Source organism: Ochlerotatus camptorhynchus, unplaced genomic scaffold, assembly GCF_037179485.1.
Source record: "Ochlerotatus camptorhynchus isolate MF236.1 unplaced genomic scaffold, CSIRO-AGI_Acam_v1.1 ptg000045l, whole genome shotgun sequence".
Taxonomy (NCBI): Eukaryota; Metazoa; Arthropoda; class Insecta; order Diptera; family Culicidae; genus Ochlerotatus; species Ochlerotatus camptorhynchus.
Window position 1 is genome coordinate 2,194,327 of NW_027040536.1, and position 19,714 is coordinate 2,214,040.

The 19,714-nt window shown below is 38.2% G+C and overlaps 1 protein-coding gene across 1 annotated transcript in view; it reads left to right on the plus strand.

The window, feature by feature from the left end:
* LOC135715057 (protein sickie-like) overlaps nt 1–16,961 on the plus strand; it is a 99,449-nt gene extending 82,488 nt beyond the window's left edge. The window contains exons 3-6 of the mRNA XM_065238471.1: nt 14,520–14,603; nt 14,666–14,788; nt 14,851–15,196; nt 15,260–16,961. Coding sequence (XP_065094543.1) covers nt 14,520–14,603; nt 14,666–14,788; nt 14,851–15,196; nt 15,260–16,263 — 1,557 coding nt within the window. The 3' untranslated portion in view covers nt 16,264–16,961. The remainder of the gene's footprint in view (nt 1–14,519; nt 14,604–14,665; nt 14,789–14,850; nt 15,197–15,259) is intronic.
* The last annotated feature ends 2,753 nt before the right edge of the window (nt 16,962–19,714 follow it).

A 19,714-nucleotide genomic window follows, 5' to 3' on the forward strand; every position in this document is an offset into this window, starting at 1 on the left:
CAAAAATGGTACCAGACATCGAAAGCTCTCAATTAATAACTGTGGAAGTGCATCTAGAACATTAAGTTGAGAGCACGCAATAAGCTAATTTGCGATAAGCATAAGCTTTAAATGCGATGAAGAAAGAAAATAGTAAATATAAACAATGAACAAATAAAATTTTCAAGCAATTTATGTAAATTACAAGAAAGAGCGCATCTTAATCATAGTAAGTTTGAAAACTTTTTTCAGTTCTAAATAATTTGAGTTTGTATTGGTTTTTAAGTGGAAAGCTATATTATGTCCACCAGTATGAAAAATTTTGCACCCGTTCTAAGCGTGCAGAAGCTTTTCTAGTTTCTCCAACTATCCCACTGAAGAACCGCCCAAGACTTATGAAAATCTCATCACAAAAATAAAATAAAAAATCCACTTATGCACTCCAATAAAACCACTCGACTGATCGAAGATTTTAGGCACTTGATTTTTTTAAATCACAATTACGCTGAATTCTAACGTTTCAAATAAAGGAATGTTGAAACATGTTCACCATCAATTCAAGAGTGTATGTTGTTGTTGGACTTTTGAGACACCTTACACACGACTTTTAGTAGTATAAAAGTAGCCTACGGTGAGTTTGCCCCCTCCCCCCCCCCCACTGCTGCGCACGCTAGTGATGGTGAGTGTTTGTGGTCTATACACAATGTTGAAGCTCTCATAAAGTGCTTTGGGAGTAGCCCCTTATTATTTCCAACAATTCACAAATGATGTTCTTTCTGATATGGAACTTTTATTAATAATTAACAATACTTAATAAATATCTAGTAATAGTTTCAAAATAGGGTTATTATGGACCCACCTATGACTGTTCTTAGGCTGAATTCTATTAAAAATAATCTTTAGATTTTTGACGTAGGACTACGTCTGTGATTTCTATATGAAGGTACACTTTGAGAAAACCGAAAATGGAACATGTAACAAAATTATGAAAGATTTTGAACGTTAATTACTCAGCTGCCCCTGTACCAATTTCAATAAGTTTATCACCAATCGATCAGAAATATGTCTACTAGAGTGATGCAAAATTTGAAATTTTCGCTCCACAATACTTAAACGATTCCAAATTGGATCCTGACTAACCTCTCAAAATTTGAACCCATTTGGAGAGAAACTGCGATGGCACAAACCATTTGAAGTTTGTATGGGAATTACTATGGTAAAACCAAGATTTTTGTTGTCTATCTAATAATTCACCATATTGGTCTGCTTCAAAAACTTTCAACTGTACTTGTAGGAAATTTTTCCAGCTACAACTTTGCTGGAGACCACTTTTTGATTAAATGCAAGGATCGAAAGTTATCAATGGTTCAATGAGCTGATGTCTTATGATTATGCTCAATCAACTGCTCAGCACGCAACATTGGTGTTTCTGGAGCGTTGAATAGGACACAAAAATCATGGCTACTATGTCACACTACAAAATACAGTGTTGCCTACAGAGCAGCTGCTTGATCATGTCATTAGTTTACCAATCTTTTAAATAATTAATAACTTTTTCCTTTCTCGTTTTACATAGAAACAATCTTCAGCAAAGTTGTAGCTGAAAAATTTTTCGATAAGAATGGCTATCGAACTGTTTTGCAGCTCAATATGGAACTAGACTAGAAGGCAATGAACGAAAAGTTGAGATTTCCCATAGTAATTTACATGTAAACTTCAAATGGCTTGTGCGAAGTCTGTTTCTAACCAAATGAGTTGTAACTTTGGGAGGCTAATCAGGACCCGATTTGAAACCATTTAAGCACTGTGGAGCGAAAAAGTCAAATTTTGCATCAGTCTAATGTCTACGCATCTGTTAAGTTACAGAATTTATCGTTTTCAACATCCCATTATTGAATATTGCACGAATGTGCCACTGCTGCTATGATAATTAAAATTATCACGGATTGCCTGCGAAAAGCAATTTCCCTAATACTGATTTCAAAGTTGAATTCCATCCGATCTCACCAAACGGTGTTTATTCAATCACTGCGTGGTGAGTGGTGGGGTGGTGTTCTCCAGTACACAACTGCAGCCCACATGTGCATCCATAGAAGAAGGAAGAAGCCGCACCGCTATTAATCGGAATCAGTAGCTCTTCGTGAGTCGCTGTGGGCCATCTATGTCAAGCGCGTCATACTAAAGAGTATAAACAAATAGAACCCCGTTCAAATTTCGATTCCTACACAAAACACAAGTTCCTGCTGCAGTTAACAAATAAGATTTATTATATAAGACCATGTAGTCTTACGTCACCATTGCGTGCAATCCCTTGTAGTTTAAACAAAATCCTTACATTCTGGAATTCGATCAAACCTTGACGGCTGAATTATAGCTTTGTACAGTGTTGATTAGACTTATTCAGCTGTAAACAGGCTTTTTCAGATTTTGAAAAATCTAAATATTTGTTAGGAAGTTCATTCTGAAGTTGTCTCTGGTATTCATGAAAATTTCTCCACCTCACTCTAGGAATTCTATCCAGTAAAATCATGAAATTCATTCAAAAAATCGGTTCCTTTTGTTAATCACTCTCGCAAGATTTCAATATCTGTCTGAAGCTATTCCACAATTCTCTTGGAATATCATTCAAATTTCCTTAGTATACTCTTAAGAATAATATTGGCATTATCCACGGAACTCTTTTTAAATTCTCCCCAAAATCGCCTTGGATTTTTGCTCAGAATCTTCAATGAGTAATCCTCCGCATTCGTTTCAGCAATCCCCTTGAGATCTTCCCAGAATTCCGTTGGAAATCCTTAGAATTAAAATAATTTAATTCTTTTCCGGATTAACCCGAATACTTCTTTGGAATTTGACTCAGAAATTCCTAATTAATTTCTAAAAATTCATCAGAATTCCTTTTGAATGCTCCCTGAAGATCCTTTAAATTTTAAAAATTTGTTTTAAATTCTCCTCTGATTTCCCTTGAAATTTAAATAGAATTTACCTCAGAATTCATTGGAATTCTACTCGGAGTGTTGTTGAAAGTGAGCAGTGCCACGTTAGATTTTACGTCTCAGAATTCCATGAAACTTCACAAAATTGTTCATTAGAGGCAGTAAACCAAGTTTGTGCTGAAATTCAGCCATTTACACTCTGGACTAATCTTTCAAAATAGCGTATTCGATATCTCAATAAATAAAAATGAAATTATGTTCGTATATCACGCTATAACCAAGGTTGCAAAGACTCATTTCAGCTCAAACAATGTTTTTCTAAATTATGAAATAATTAGATGCCATGATCAAATTTTGAATTGGTTGGATACAAGAAGAGGTTGCAAAGAATGTGTTTGACATATTAAACCTGTTTATTTCACTTCATGAGAGTCACAATCAGCGATTTTTCACAAACTCACTCACTCACTCAGCGATCAGCAAATCGCTGATTGTGACTCATAGAAAGCAAAATTTACAGGTTTTATGTTTCCAACGCATACTTTGTAACCTCTTCTTGTAAGTTACAAGTAAAACATGCCATCATACCATCTTTTGGTTTTATTATTCCGAAAAACATTATTTTAGCTGAAATGAGTCTTTGCAACCTTGGCTATAACTCGGGAACGGATTAATAGATTTGTAATGATTCGTTTTTGATTTTGTTCGTCTTGGGCTCCAACGGGTTTGTATCAAACAACTAGGCAGTACATCCTTTTCCGGGTCAGCTAGTTTTTTTTTTAATAGAACGGATCATCTAATCGAAAAAATGCCGGCGCCGGTGGTGTAGTGGTAAGCGTGACTGCTTTCTCACCCCCAATGGGTCTGGGTTCAATCCCAGCCGAGGTCGGTGGGATTTTCCAGAAGCATAAAAATCTCTGGTCACGTCTTCCTTCGGAAAGGAAGTAAAGCCGTTGGTCCCGACCCATGTGTGTTTGTGAATGGGTGCGATATCCTACGCAGGTGTGGAAGCTGTCTTCTTGCACATTCGATTGCCGTCAATGGATGGCAATCGATGTCCGTCGGTGATTGGCCCTAGATTGCAGAACAGAGACCGACGTTAAATAAAGGAAAGGATGAAAGAATCTAATCGAAAAAAAAATCAACTTTGTCTCAGACGTTATTTCGATTATATAAGCCGTTTTCGTGCTATGGTTCATTGAAAAGAAAACTTCATATGAAAAATGTTGACTTCCATGGGGGAACCAAAGGGAAAACATCATATGAAATATTTTCTCCTACAATTATGCAAGGAGGGGACCAAAGGTAAAAATAAATTTATAACATTTCAACTCCATTTAAGTGAAGGGAAACATCAACATGAAACATTTTCACCTCCAATTATGCAAAGAAGGGTGGTGTGGTTGTAAGCAGGATTGCAACCCAACAGGCCTGGGTTCAATCCCAGTCAGCGCCGCCCGGATGTTTTGAGGCATAACATATCTGACGACGCCTTCCTTTGGAAGGGAAGTTAAGCCGTTGGTCCCCGGTTCATGCGTTGATGGGTCGATAGGTAGGGTCCAGGTGTGGGAGCTGCCTCCCTGGCGTCAGTAGCATTGGTGCTCAGCACGGAAAACAAGATCGACGGAAAACAAATCAAGAAAAAAAAAATGCAAAGGAGGGAACAAAGGTACACCCAACCGGTGGATGTAAGATTCGCTTACAATTATGTGGGATTCATCATCAGAGGATGTAAGTGGAGACCGCATGAACCGAGGATGCGATATACCTAGCTGCGGTCCGATGTAAGAAAATTGGAGACCGAAAAATGTGGAGTGTATTAGTGAGTGAAATTAATTATGTCGAAAAAAATAAAAAAAGGTTACCGACTGGACTCGAACCACGGACGTTGAGACTATCAGACCTGTGCTTTCTCCACTGCTCTCTCCATGTTTCTAAACATGGTTAGCCTAAAAGCAAACATGAAGCGCTCATTTTCTCGTATGCTCGACTTCGTATGCTTTTTCTGCTGGAGAGATTCGAGACAAGTGTGTGCGTCGTTCTACAATGTTCTACAATGTGCGTCGTTGTTCTACAAGCTTACTGGTATAGTCGAAAGCGTAGATGGAACACGAAATAAAAAAAGACAAAAAACCATTACATCGCCTGCATGGTCAATTCCTAACATTCGTTGCGATGTTCATGAACAGAGGATGATAGGAACTGGAACTAACATTCATTGTAATAGATTTTTGGTTTGCGTGTAGGAATCCATATGAAAAATGCTCATCATAAAAATCCATAAAGCTAGATTAGCTTCTAAATTTATTTGGAATTCTCTTGGCATTCTCCTCGGAACTATTTTAGAATTTTCGTCGAAAATCCTTAGAAATTTTTTTGGAAATCTTTTCGAAATTTCCATGGACTATTTTTTTTTTTTTAATTTCAATTGAAACTCTCATCTGAATTCCGTTGAAACTCTCCTCTGAATCCCGTTGAAAAAACATAGAAATTCCGCTTGAAAATCCAGATGATTCTTCTCATAATTCCGTTGAAAATGATTGCCATAGAATTTTGTTCGGGAGTCCCTTGGGGAAAAATGAGTATGAAATATTTTCACCTCCAATTATGATAAGGAGAAATGAAGTGTTAAAGTCATAAGGCAAATTTGCACCCTCTAATGGGAAAGGGGAACCATTTCAAAAAGTTCATTTGAAAAGCTTTCACCTCCAATTATGCAAAGAGGAGACCAATCGGACAAGTTCATATGAAAAATGTTCACTTCAAACTATGCTCAGGAGGCCCAAGTGAAAAATTCAAGTGGAAAATTGTCACCTCCAATTATGCAAAGGATAGACCAAAAGGGTTCCAATTTTGCAAAGGGGGGGGGGGGGGGAACTTCATATGAAATGTTATGCGTTGATGGCTCGATAGGTAGGGTCCAGGTGTGGGAGCTACCTCCCTGGCGTCGCTACCATTGCTACTCAGTACGGAATACAAGATTGACGGACAGGAAATCAAGAAAAAAAAAATCCATAAAGTTAGATTAGATTGGAATTTTAATGGTAATTCTCCTCGAAATTTCTTGGAAATCTTCTCGAAATGCCCGTGTCATTCTCCTTGGAATTCTTCTGGAATACTTTTTTAATATTTCATTTGAAATTGTCCTCGTAATAAGGTTAAAACTCTTCTCTGAATTCCGTTGAATAAACTTAGAATTAGATAACTTATGAATTATGCTCGAAATTGTCTTGTAATTCTCCTCAAAATTTCAGTTGCTTCTCATAATTCCATCAAAAATGATTGCCTTGGATTTTTGTTCGGGAGTCCTTAGGAATTTATTTGGAATACTCCTCAGAAACATGAAGAAACTGTCCTTAAAATTGTGTTGATTATCATAATTATGATAAACTTGGAATTCTACTCGAAATTCTCATTTAATTATCCATGAAATAGTCTCGAAAATCTTTTCGAAATTTCCTTGGAATACTCCTTGTAAATTCTTTGAAGCTCTCTTCACAATTCCGTTGAAAAACTCCTCTGAATTCCATTGAAACTGTCCTCCGAATTACGATGAAAATCTTCAGAATTCAGCTCAGAATTGCATTGTGACTTTCCTCAAAATCCTCAGAATTCTTTGCAGAAATCTATGTTTGGTCTTCCAGGAATTGCCGTCAAAATCTGAACATTACGAATAGTATGGAATTTAATTGGAATTGTCCTCTAAATTCCCTTGGTACTAGAATTTTCGTGGAATTCTACTATAAATTCTTCTAAAAAATTCCTTCAAATCTTCTTAGAAATATTTTTGGAATTTCCTTGGAATTTCTTTGAAATTCTCTTCATAATTCCGTTGAATCTCTCATCTGAACTCAATTAAAGATTAGCTTAGATTTTCGTCAAATATCCTTAAAAGGAGATAACTTTGAATTTCTGCTCGGAATTCCGATGAAAATCCTTACAATTAGATTACTTTGGAAATCTGCTCAGAATTTAATTAGAACTCTTTGGATGATTCGAGTATGGTTCCAAAAGCATTACAATTCCAAGGGAATTCAGAGGAAAATTTCAAGAGAATTCCAAAGAAAATTCCATTCTTATCTTAATCTGAGGATTAACCAATTCTTTGACGATTTAACAGGGATTGCTGCAGAGAATTATGATCATCCTTAGAATTCTCTGCAGGAATCACTTATTAGGATTAGCACAGAACTTTGTTTGGAATTCTCTTGCTCTGAATTGCCTTGAAATTAAAGTTTTCTTGGACTTCTACTTGAATTCTCCACGAAACTCCATTAGGATTCTCCTCAATATTTCATTGAAATTTTCCCGAATATCTTTTCGTAATTTCCTAGGAAATCTCTTCGGAATTATCCTGGAATACTCCTTGGGATTGCTTTGAAATTCTCCTCATAGGGTTAACGTCTCTAATGTTGATTTAAGTATCCGTTATATTTCGGCACATACTTACATTTTGGAAGGCATTTTCTGGCAATTTGTACTAGCAACCATAAATATACATTTGTACAGTGGCGTCTCGTCCATATGTGCACCTCGTGCACTGCACAGTCTCGAATTTTCAAAAAGTGAAATTTATATTTCATAAAATTTAAGAGGCAAAAATTTAACACTCAATCAAAACCATTTTTGTCCCCCTATTTATTGGTTTCATATGGATAGTAACTGAATTGTCCACCACATCACTGGATAGTAGCTGAATTGCTTACCACATTGCTGCTCAACCTCCGTTTTACCCACCACTGAAAGAAAAGTAAGTAAAAACAGAAGTTCTGGCGTGGCGAATGAGCGACACAAAACAAGCAAGGACAATATGCCTTCGTTCTACAAAAGCCACCGCATACTTAGTTCTCCCAGCCTGAGCACTTTTGCTTGTGCACCAGAAAGGCTCGTATTTACAACCAGATCAGTTGTATATGTATTGAAATCCCGTAAGCATAATTGCCGATGTGTTAATGTTTATTTTGTGCACTTCTATCTTTGCACAGTTTAAAGAGAAGAGAATAAATTGGCACGTATAGGCAACGTAGCACTTGAGTTTCTCTCTGAATTGATTGAATCTTGGAGAGCCGTCATTCGTTGTATACCTACCTACACGCGCACATCGAATTTTTAAATTTTTAAATTTTCTTACTACCTGACTGCATTTCATTCAGTAGTCTCAGCGCATTGATGGAATATTGTTCATAAGATAAGAGTGCAAAATTAAATAGGAATCATGGAACAGGATATTGGTAATAAACTCCTGAAAAGACCGTTTGCCAGAAGATCCATGAAGGAAAAAATGCTTATTGTGAGAAAAGACGTCCCACGGCCAAAGTTGGATAACTTGAAAACGACATGTAAAAGAAATGATAAAATCATAACGCAGAACTTTGTCGAAAATGGACAAGTGGAAATTGTTGGTTGTGTCATGCTCGAGGAAATTGGGTGGGAAGTGGAGCATTTCGAGGAAATCGCAATTGGCGTCAACTCTACGCTACTGCTTAGGAAACGGTGAGTAACGATGACAAATATCATAAACATGAGACGTAAAAAGAAAATTAATGTTTCTATGCAAGAGTAAGCGAAACTGGTAGCAGAACTGTTTCCCATCATCATTTCGTTTATTTTTCATACAGGTATCCCCTTCGAAAGATTTGTATCCCATTTTTTTTATTCTGCGTCAAAATTGGCTTCTACTGTTATAGACAAAATATAAATAAAATAGGTGCACAACTAGTGAATATTCTTACGAGACGCCACTGCATTTGTATTGTCGATATGACGCATGATTCATTTGATTTTTTCTTTATTTAAGAGATTTTCACAAGGGGTACGTCGCTCCGTACACCAATCTTGGGTCATATTTTTTTGTCAGTGTGCTGCAAGTGTGCCGCAGGTATGCCGATTGTGCCGGTCATAGAGCAAGCTGTGATTGTTTGTAAAATACCCATCCCGGCAACCCGGTATTTCTGACACCTTGAATGTTTTGGTTTGAAATCGCAAGGATAAATCGGATTGAGGATGACGCGGGAAGTGGCGGGTGTGCGAAATTTTGGTGTTTTGTGTTCATAGGATAATAAAAGTCCTGTATTTAAGGGTTTTATAATGCCCTCAAAGGCAGATCAGAAACCTAGCCTTTCGTGATGTGAAAGCAACGGTTTATCAGCGGTCGGGAAGAGTTCGAACCGGTGTTCGAACATTGTTCGAGACCGACTATAGAGGATGATGAATAGACTTCTGTAGTTTGTTTTGTGTGAGTTGCAGCATTATTAGAATTAAGGGTACTAATAGGGTCTGATTAACTGCTTCTTTCTCTTGAGCCCACTCTAGAACATACATTTCGTATTTAGATCTACCGAGAAGTGAACTGCTGGTCTGAGTTCCTCTGGTATATTCAATTAGAGGATGTTCCTGAATATACGGTCAAATAGCACGTAATGTTGTGAACAACTTCAATGACAGTTGTCCAGCAGTGCTCCCATTTTATTTACAACAATCCAATGCCTACAAAATTGTGCCGAAGGTGTGCTGATGGATGTGCTTAAGCTGTGCCGAATCTAATTTTGGCACAATGTGCTGAGAGGCTTACCCATTGGATTTTCAGCCTCTTAAATATAACTCAGATATGACGTATTGCTTTATGAACATTTAGAGGACAGCAGATTCTTATTGATAGGCCCAATCTTTTGATCCACATGTCATCAGTAAAACCATTTCCCAGTTTCGTTGAACCTCTCCTCTAAATTCAACTGAAACTAACCTGAAACTTAAAAATTTGATCAAAAACCCTTCGAAATAGATAACTTTGGGTTTCTGCTTGGAATTGCCTTGCCACTCTTTACACAATCCACTTTTAATTATCCTCAACATTCTCTCCAGTTATCTATTCCATTTCTTCTCCAAATTCCCATTCAAATTTCCTGTAGAGTTATCTTCGGATGTATATTGAAGCACCTCCTCCTCTGAAGTTCGTTAAAACTCTCTTCAGCATTGTGATGCAACGCTCTCTTGAAATTTATTAGGATCAAATTACCTTGGAATTTTCCTTGTTATTTCTTAGGGATTCTCATAGTTTTGTTGGAAATATTCTCAGCATTCTTTTCAGAAATCTCTTTAAGTTGTTCTGATATTGTTTTTGGGATTCTTCTCAAATATTCATTTGAATTCTCCATAAAACTCAGACAGGATTCTCCTCACAATCCACAGTAGTCCAGGTTGGGAACTAAGCAAAGCTTGTGTTTTCCAATAACTTTTTTTTTTAAATATACTTCTTTTGGCCGATTTTTAAATTAAGGTTGTCCTCAAATTAATTGATAATCAAAAACTAACTGCCTTATTTTTGAAAATAAAGATACATATGCTCTGTAGTAGCTCAGTTTGTTTTTCCTTGATTTGTTTTCCGTCTATCTTGTTTTCCGTGCTGAGCACCAATGCTACCGACGCCAGGGAGGCAGCATCTACACCTGGACCCTACTTATCGACTCATCAACTTATGAACCGGGGACCAATGGCTTTACTTCCTTTGATCACAGATTTTGTGCCTCAGAAAATCCCGACGGCGCTGACTGGGATTGAACGAAAGCCCTTTGGAGTGATAATCGGTCACGCTTACCACTACACCACCGGCGCCGCTGTTGTAGCTCAGTTGATATCAAACTACTTTGTTGACATGTTTCTATTTCTTAAGGAGCTCATTTTAGACCATTTAACCTGCATGGACTTTTTTTTGGCTTTACCATTTTTAATTTATATTTCTTGTGAAAGTTGCTATCAGAAGATTCTACGCGCTTAATAGTGTACACATTTTTGTTGAATAAAGAAAATTTATATCTAGTAATGGTATCGACCGGAGGTTTATGTTGACGTTATATTTATTTAGGACTGAGAAAGCCGTTAACACGTACATTTATATCTCGTTGCAAATACCACCATTTTTCTATGGTCTATAATTAGCAAGACAAATGTTCAAGTTCTTTTGTCTGAAGGTGAACATTTATTGAATAACAACTCTTTTTGTCGTACGATGTCTGTGATTTACACATGGGGTACACTTTGTGAAAACCGAAAATGGAACATGTAACAAAATTATGAAAGCTTTTGAACATTAATAATTCAGTTGCCCTTGGACCAATTTCAATAATATTATCACCAATCGATCAGAAATATTTCTACGTATCAATAACAATGCTTCCGTTTAATAATTTTCTTCAAGAAACTATGGAAAAAGTGATAATGTCCAATGTACAAATAAAAAGTGATAATTTAATCACTTTTTTCATGAGATAAACGTTTTCCCTAACCCAGTCGTCATAATCGAGGACCACTTGGTTGCACATCATTATGCTTTAACCTGAAGAGATATAAAAGAGCGCTGCTGTCTAGCCCTAGCCTCAACTCATTTTCGCTTTGGACGGCGTGATGAGCAGGCAGCTAAGGTAGTGGGAGGTTATGTAGTCCACTCTTCTACCCAACAAGGTGTACTGAAGGTGTTCCTGGAAAATGTTATCCGTGATGATGTCACCTACTCTGAATACGCCAAGCGTAAGAGGCCATGGATGTCGTCTACGATTTGAAGCGACAGACGCCCTCTGTACGGTTTCGGAGGTTAAATCATCACCATCTTTGGCAACAAAACGGCCCTTTTCAGGGTCAACAAGCTTATTACAGTCAAGAGTTGAAATAGAATTTATCTGTGACTGTTTTTCATATTCAGAGCCCCCAACGACCTCACAAAATGCTCTCCAGAGTTGAAATCTTGTAACCAAACTTGGAAGCAGGGGTGCAAGTGATTTTGACCGATTTTCTTCATCTTTCGTTAATAATTCGTTAATTGCCCTTTGCTTTCAAGGTTTTGACATTGGCAAACTACGCAAAAGGAGAGTGTCGCTACTTGATAGCAAACTACTCATGATGGGAGGAGTCTGTGTAGCTCACCGGCGTATGCAAAAAGAAAAGCAATCAAAATTTCATTTTGCGATTGTTTCCCAAACACAGACATCATATTGAAACACCATCGTGATTATGCAGTGTAGCATTCTCTGTAAATTATAATTATTACAGCAAGTGCTTCAGTGTTTACACTCCGCGTTGGATAGAGTCAATATTCGAAGTGAAACAAGTGATTATTGAGAAATTCTGTAAAAATCTTCAAATGTCTAAACACGTGACTGCTAAAAATCTCCGCGATTATCGGAAGCGCGTGAGAGACCAGAAGCCAGGGAAACCAGCAAAACAGACGCGGACCGTTGCTGAACGCGGTCGAGTGTGTCGAGCTAACAAGAAAGCGGCCAAAAATAAGCCTAATTTTAGGATTTATTCAATAACCGCCCAATTTCAAAAATATGAATTATGAAGTGTTCATTTTTGAGTTAAGTTTCTAAACCATTTATTTTGTTATTAATATATTAGTGAATGGAGCATCAAAAACAATCTCGTAGTTCTACGTCAACAATGCGGTCGTGCTTTGGACACAACACTTAACTTTTTTTTCTCAAATTAGGGTGGACCTTAAACTAATTAATATACCATAAACAAATCTCAATTTTGAGTATAGAAGCAAAATTGTGATGTGAATGTTGTAGCTGAGATGATTTTAGGCAACTTTGTTGAATAATCATTTGTTGTATCTCTTAACATTCTCATTTTTGAGCGTCTAAATATTAAGACAAAAGAGCAGTTGCAACTTATCTGACGAGTCGATCTCTCTGAACTCCATGCAACTTCGCATATTTGTTTACTAGTGGCAATGAACTCAGTTTGGGCAGGATCGACCATTTTGAATCAAGCCTAATTCTTCAAAATGCCGTATTCAATATGTGAGCCGTTTCGTGCTATGATTTATTGAAAAACATTCAATATGCCATTTAGAACCTAAACTTCTTCTTATAATTCCTTTAGAACTTTTCTCAGAATTACCTTAAAATTCTACTCCAGCCTCGCTTGAAAACCACATCAATACTTTTTAAGAATACCCATGATTCCATTAAATTAAATTTAAATACTCCTTTCAAATTTTCATAAAAATTTGCCCAACAAATTTTCGAAGCAGCAGAGCCCCGATTGTTTTCCAATTCCAAAAGCCTCCAAAATTTACCAAAGCAAAGATTCACCGATTTTTCTTCAAATCTTAAACCATGGAAAATTGTCATGGTAAAATATGCTTATATTTTTCTTATTCCCGACAATTACAGCTCAAGTTTTAAATCCATTTCACCCATGCAGCCCAATCGTATATCTGTTAATCCAGAACACTTTGATTGCTTGCAACCGTTGAATCTCACTCAAATTCGAGTTCCATTTACTCAAATTCACAAAAACTACGGTCACGCCTCGATTTTCGTCATACTTGAGCATAGATTTCTGCTTGTATAAGTGAAATTGTAAATTCGGAAATTTTACTCAGTCTATGAGCAACAGTGGTTTTTGCGAATTTGAGAAAACGGAACGCAAATTTGAGCGTGTACATTTCATAAATTTATCTTTTTAGTCGATATTGTCAATCGAATGCGTTGAGAGCAGACGTAATATTCGTTTGGAACTGAATGTAAGTTCGATGCATGAAAATAGTTTTGATTTACAGTATGGCACATCCCATTTCCAAGGTACGAACATTCTTTGTTTGCTCGAAAGATAGAATCAAGCGATTCGAATGAGAATTCCGCAACTGAGAACTCATTTGTGACCTCATCGAGGTAGCTGTGCATCTCCTTGTAAGTAATTGCATCAGCCACCTATCGACAACCTAGTGAATTCCTCGACTGAAGCTTGAATTGAACGGTGCAAGTGTAATCATCAAGTAGCGCAATATAAGCAGTCGGCGGTGGCGGTTACTACGGGTAACTAATGTAGCTGGGCCGCAACCGCTTATGACGATGATTATTATGGATGTAGCTGCACACGCATATGCCCTAGCTTGCTTCAATTATAACGAAGCCTGACTGTTATGTGTAAATCAATTTCCCATCTTTATCGATGTTTGCCGGAATCGAGCTGGTGCTCTACAACACGGGTGACTATCGTATCAAATTAACAGACACTTTGCCGGCAGTAACATGTAGCGTTGGCGTGATCTTTCAATCACATTAATGCTTTTATTTTCGTGTAAAATTGGGATTGGTCCGTCACCCGGTGTGGTCTATTTTCGTTCGACCAGGATCATAAATCATCTGTTCCGCATAAATTACTCACGGACGCGTATGATATTTCTTTTTGGCTGACATAATGCATTCATTCCTCAACTTCCCTCTATAATGTCAACTCAATGGGATGACTGTCGACGCGAGGTTGTTGTTATTGGTCTGTGACATTCGAAGTCAAGCGGATTGCATTGTTGATAGGTCGTAAATTTTATGCTTCGTGCGTAGTAGGCTTGGAATTTTCGGCTACCTACGCCTACTAGATCGATCGGGTCAATGATAGAGTCAAATTCAATTTGGGTGGCCATTTGATGATGATGATGATGATGATGATCGTAGCGTGGTGATTTATCACGCTGAAACGGGAATCAATCAACTCGCTTCGTGAATATGATCTTGATGACGGTGGAATTTATTATCTCTAGCAACTGTTGTGCAAGTGCCAAGTGTTTGATTAATCTTATTTATTTATTTTTTTCCGTTTCAGCCTCACACTGCGACTGAATTTGAACAGAACTTGGTAAATGTATCGCAAAAGTTGCAGAATATGACGACTTCAACGGATCAAAAGGTATACCATTTCCTAAATTTACTAATAAAGCAAAATGCTTATCAGATTGTTAAATTCGACAGGACAGTGAAATTCAAGAGATGAGGAACACGATCGAGCTTCTCCGACAACAGTCGGCTGGCATAGCTGCCACTCAATTACTAGCGTTAACTACATCGCATGGAACGACGGCTACTGGCACTGCTGTAGGTTTTACCGTAACCAGCAACCAAGATAAAAGATAATAACCGATTTCTCTATTCAACAGTGCACATCCCAAGCGGTTCCACTGCCTCTACACAGCGAGATGAAACGCCACCACAGTACGGATTCGATGTACTCGGTGAGCTCAACCAGCACCAGCTGTTCTAATCAGGACAAACAACACAAGAAAAAGAGTGGCTTCCGGCATTCACTGCAGCGGGCGTTCTCCCGCAATCAGAAAGGTTCCAAAGCGAGTCGACCCATCAGTCAGAACTCCAACCCGGACCCAGATTTCATGCTGATGAACTATCCAAGTCGCGAAGACGTCTGCATCAGCCCCCTTCAGTATGTTCCACCACTGTCTCCGACCAAAACCAGTCCACCGAACTCGGCCAGTCCTATTCATAATGGTAAGACATCCAATCTAATATCAATTTAGCTATGGTTCTAAATACAATTCCATTCCATTCTAGGCGACCAGCATGTAACTTACGATCGGGACGGTAACCCTGTAGTCACCCAACTAGTTCAGAAGCTTCGCGAGAAGGATCTCGTCCTGACCGATATTCGTTTGGAAGCCCTCACGACTGCCTCCCAGGTGGAGAGCCTCAAGGAAACGGTCATGAAGATGCGCCAGGAGATGGTGTCCCTGAAGCATAACAACGATCGCCTGCAGCACATGGTTTCGCGGAGATCGATGACGGGCAGTGAACTTTCCTTTGGATCCACAAGTCCCACCAATTCCGTTGGAGAATCACGTCGGTACAGTGCTGCCGTAGATTACCTCAGTGGACGTCCCATGCTTGATCTTCCTTTGGACCTCGACGAAGGTGAAGAAGACAACATCCCACCAGCTCCGGCTCCGGAGCCACCGCCAGAACCACTCAGTCCTGCCTTCATTGCCGATATGTCCCCGACGATCGAGCGGGCTATGATTCCGGACTCGGAAATCATCTCCATCGCTAGTGAATCCATGATTGATCACATCGATGGAAAGAAGATTGCCATCGCGGTCTACCTAGGGCAGATGGACTTGTTTGCCAAGTATTTGGAGGATATAAACGAAAATGGTCATCAGGAGAATGGGAAAATCAGACAGAATGAGTTCACGATTGCGTTCACTTTCGTTTCTGGGAAGACCAGTTGGCAAAGCTTGGACTACATAGTCCATCGGAGCTTCAAAGATTTCCTGGAACGTGTCGATCCATCCGGAAATCTCAGACTCAGCACGGAATCGATCGCTAGCTATCACATTGGAGATGCTAAGCGGGCGTACGACGTGCGACTTCCGGAGCTGATGCCTTATGGGTACATCGTAGGAAATGTCGATACGTTGTACATTTGCCTTCGAGGTGTCAGCAATATAGCGTTAGATAATCTCATCATCAAGAACATGGTGCTACGATACAAGTCGTCGGCTGTCGTTGATCCCAAGCGAATGGCAGCCCGAGGGTCAATGGAGTCGATTGCGAACTAGAGAATCAAAACAATGATAGAATTAGGAAATGTTTAGCCTCTAGCAGTCGCCGTTTACAGTGACCAAGAGAAAAAACAATGTGAATATTTTCCATTTAATTCAACTTAGTAATTTGTGGGACTGCACATTGCAGTCGAAATACGTATCTGTCATGGATACAAATTACGAAGTGGAATCAAATGGAAAACAATCACCTTTTTTCGCTCTTGTGAGTATTTCACTAAAATCTAAATTCGTAACTTTCATAGTGACCAAGTTCAACACAAGTTGCAATAGTTAATTGACCGATCTAGCCAACCCATATTTGTTCATAATAGTTGAGGATCGCAGGCGATCCAGATCCGATAAAACTACATACTCAACTCCACACGCGAGAGGCATCAAACGTTTGATATTAAGCAATAATTGTATCTTCGATTGACTGAAGACTGAATTGAAATCGAACTTCTTACGGTAGCTATTAGCTTAGATATTTAAACCCGATTTTGCGATAATGAAACTAGGAGCTTATTTTCGTGCGCGTTGTGTTAACATTACTATCGATATCACTAACTAACTAGATATTTCTTTTTTTTTTCTTTACGGTTACTGTGTATTCTTGAGCAAATGTAATTCACGTTCTAGTTGAAATTGACTGCGTTTTAGTCATCGAAGCCATGAATGTTTGTGCTAAAATAAAGGTAGCTATAGTCTGAGTAGGCGAGGAGTTTTTTTTTTGCGAAAGAAATATGCCATTTTTGTGAATTGCAGAGTGATTTGAAACATACCTACTATCATATAATCTAATAATTCAACACTCACGAATTTTAATTTTGAAACACCGTAGAAGCGGTAAATGCCAGCTTCTTCAATTTTGCTGTTGGTTTCTGGAATGTTGGCCAACCAGGGTCATCCCACTCTGAACTTTGTATTGTGCAGCATACCCTGCTAGATATTTTTTTTAAGTATTTGTAAGTATTTTTAGGTATCTTAGATATCACTGAGAACTTTTTTGGTATACGGGGGAAAATACAAAGTTTAGAGTGGGATGCCCCTAGAGCATACCTATAGATACCTGAAAATATTTAAAAATACTTTAGAAATACCGATAGTTTGTTTGATGGGTTGCTAGGAAAATTTCTTTTGTTTATTTTTCCGACGTCAAGGATTTTGCGTGGATTTTTATAAACTTCACACGATATTAACATTAATTCTATTAATAGAATTAACAGTTTCAACTGCACGCCACTAGCCGTATCCAGTGTGACTCGTTGATGCAGTCCTTGAAGGAAGCATGGACATGAGCCGCTAGGAGAAACCATTTTCGAGAATTCTGATCTAGAGGAAGACGGATCAGAAAATTGCATCCTTGGTGAAATTATTTTTTTGCATTCTGGATCACTAAAACATCGATTTTTTTTTTCGCAAGTAGCGTTGAAATACTAACTCTTTACAATGAATCCATATTTAATTTTAAGTAAATTTATTTTTGATACTATCAAATCTAAAATCATCTATCTGATGGAGCAATAACAAACACATCACTAGCAACCGACCATAAAATTAAGATTACTACGATGAAAATTAAGCTAAGATTTACAATACCTAAAAATACTTACGAGATATTTAAAATATTAAATGAATATCGGAACTAAAGTTTAGAGAGGGATGCCCCTAATTGGCCTACATACATTTGTATTTTAGTGGATTCTTTAGGGGTATTGAGCTAATTTCATATTCGCAATCTATATCAAATGGAACCGAAATCCAGAATTTCATCAATTGGTGCACTGGAACTATTTTAAATAAATGCGATTACATTGGGAAAAAAAAATACCATTTTAGCACCCCTAGGTCGAAGCGAGCTGTCAATCTGTAAGTTTTGTGTCAAACAGTGAAGTTATTATTTTGCGTTAAATCATGATTTAAAAATCGAGATGAACGTCTATGGATTCGAAAAAATATCGTTGTAATCAGAAAACGAAGCTCTAACAGATGGAGTATAAAAACCGATAACTTTTTCAAAATTAAAGAACCCAATTACACCATATCAGCATCAGTTTTCAAGAACAGACTGAAGTTAGGATTGCTAGAAGCCTTATTGGGTCTGGAGTGTTCCAGTCTATAATTTTAAATTCGCTTCCTGGTGTTTCTTTTCCGGTTGTTCTGCTCAGTAAGCCAAAACGGTCACTCTTAGGCTGCCGAGCCCCTCATACCACATCACACCACTTATGATCGAGTTGTTTTAGTCATTGAAACCCGGTACCGACGAAAACGACGACAATTTCCACAAAACACGGTGAGAAAGCATTGGGACTATGAAACTCTTTAATAAGATGGGGCCTGGGTTAGATCCCACGATGTTCTGCTCAGTAAGCAAAAATGGCTGTAAAGGCTGAATAAAAGTAAATTTGTACGCACAAAAAGACCTGTAATTCGTGATTCAATAAGTTTAAAAAGTCCATCATCGATCAAACTTGCACCAGTTGTTCTCTATAGAAGTGTAAACAAACCACTGTAAAAGATTTTCGATTCCCAACACTAGAGGCATGCCAATGAGGTGGATTACCGAGGTGAAGCAATCGCTTAAGCTGTGTGAGTAAAACCCCTGTATGATACAAGCAATGAATGACGTCACTAATTGCGTTCACCTCTCTCTGTAGCTCATTGGAGGCGTGCTAGCGGTGCGCGAGGGGTGCATCTTTATGAGGAAGCCGAGCCCTTCATATCACAACACACCGCTTATTATGGAGTTAATGCTACGCAGCAAAAACTTTTTAAATTTGCATTTGGAACATGATTGTTTTTTCTGGCCTTAATTCAAACAAAAAGGTATTATATTCGCATGAAAGTATTTGCTTTTAAATTTACATGCAAGTATGTTTTACAAAGGGGAAATGTCTCTAATGTTGGCCTATGGTTCTAAGATTGGGCCCATCACTAAAAATCTGCTATTTATCAATTTTATCTAGATGAACGCGTTATTGGGACGGTACTTATGGATATTTTTGGTCGCAATTGAAAATTTAATCGATTTCTTAGTTTATGTATGGGGCCAAATTAGGGGCATTTAGGCCGACATTACATCCATTTCCCCTAGATGTCAAAAGTTCAATAACGAACAACGATACAAAATTTACATGGACAGTATTCACTCGGCTGTCGACAGAAGCAGGCCACTCTCGATGTGTATCACGCGATCGTCTGTTTACTCTGCAGCAACCATTGTGTGGTCCTCATCATTGTTCTTCATCGGCAGTTCTTTCGGTCGATGCGTTAGTTTCGTGAGTGCTGACAACGATTTGCGTCAGTTGCTGCAATTGAAGCGCTTTGCCCCGCGTTAGCGATACTGCCATACAATGAAACCACTGATAGAGGCACCCGTTCGGATGGAGGAGGCTCATTGTATAGCGAACGATAGAGTATCCATTGTGTTGTCCATTTTGACTATAGTTTTAAAATGTTTTGAAGA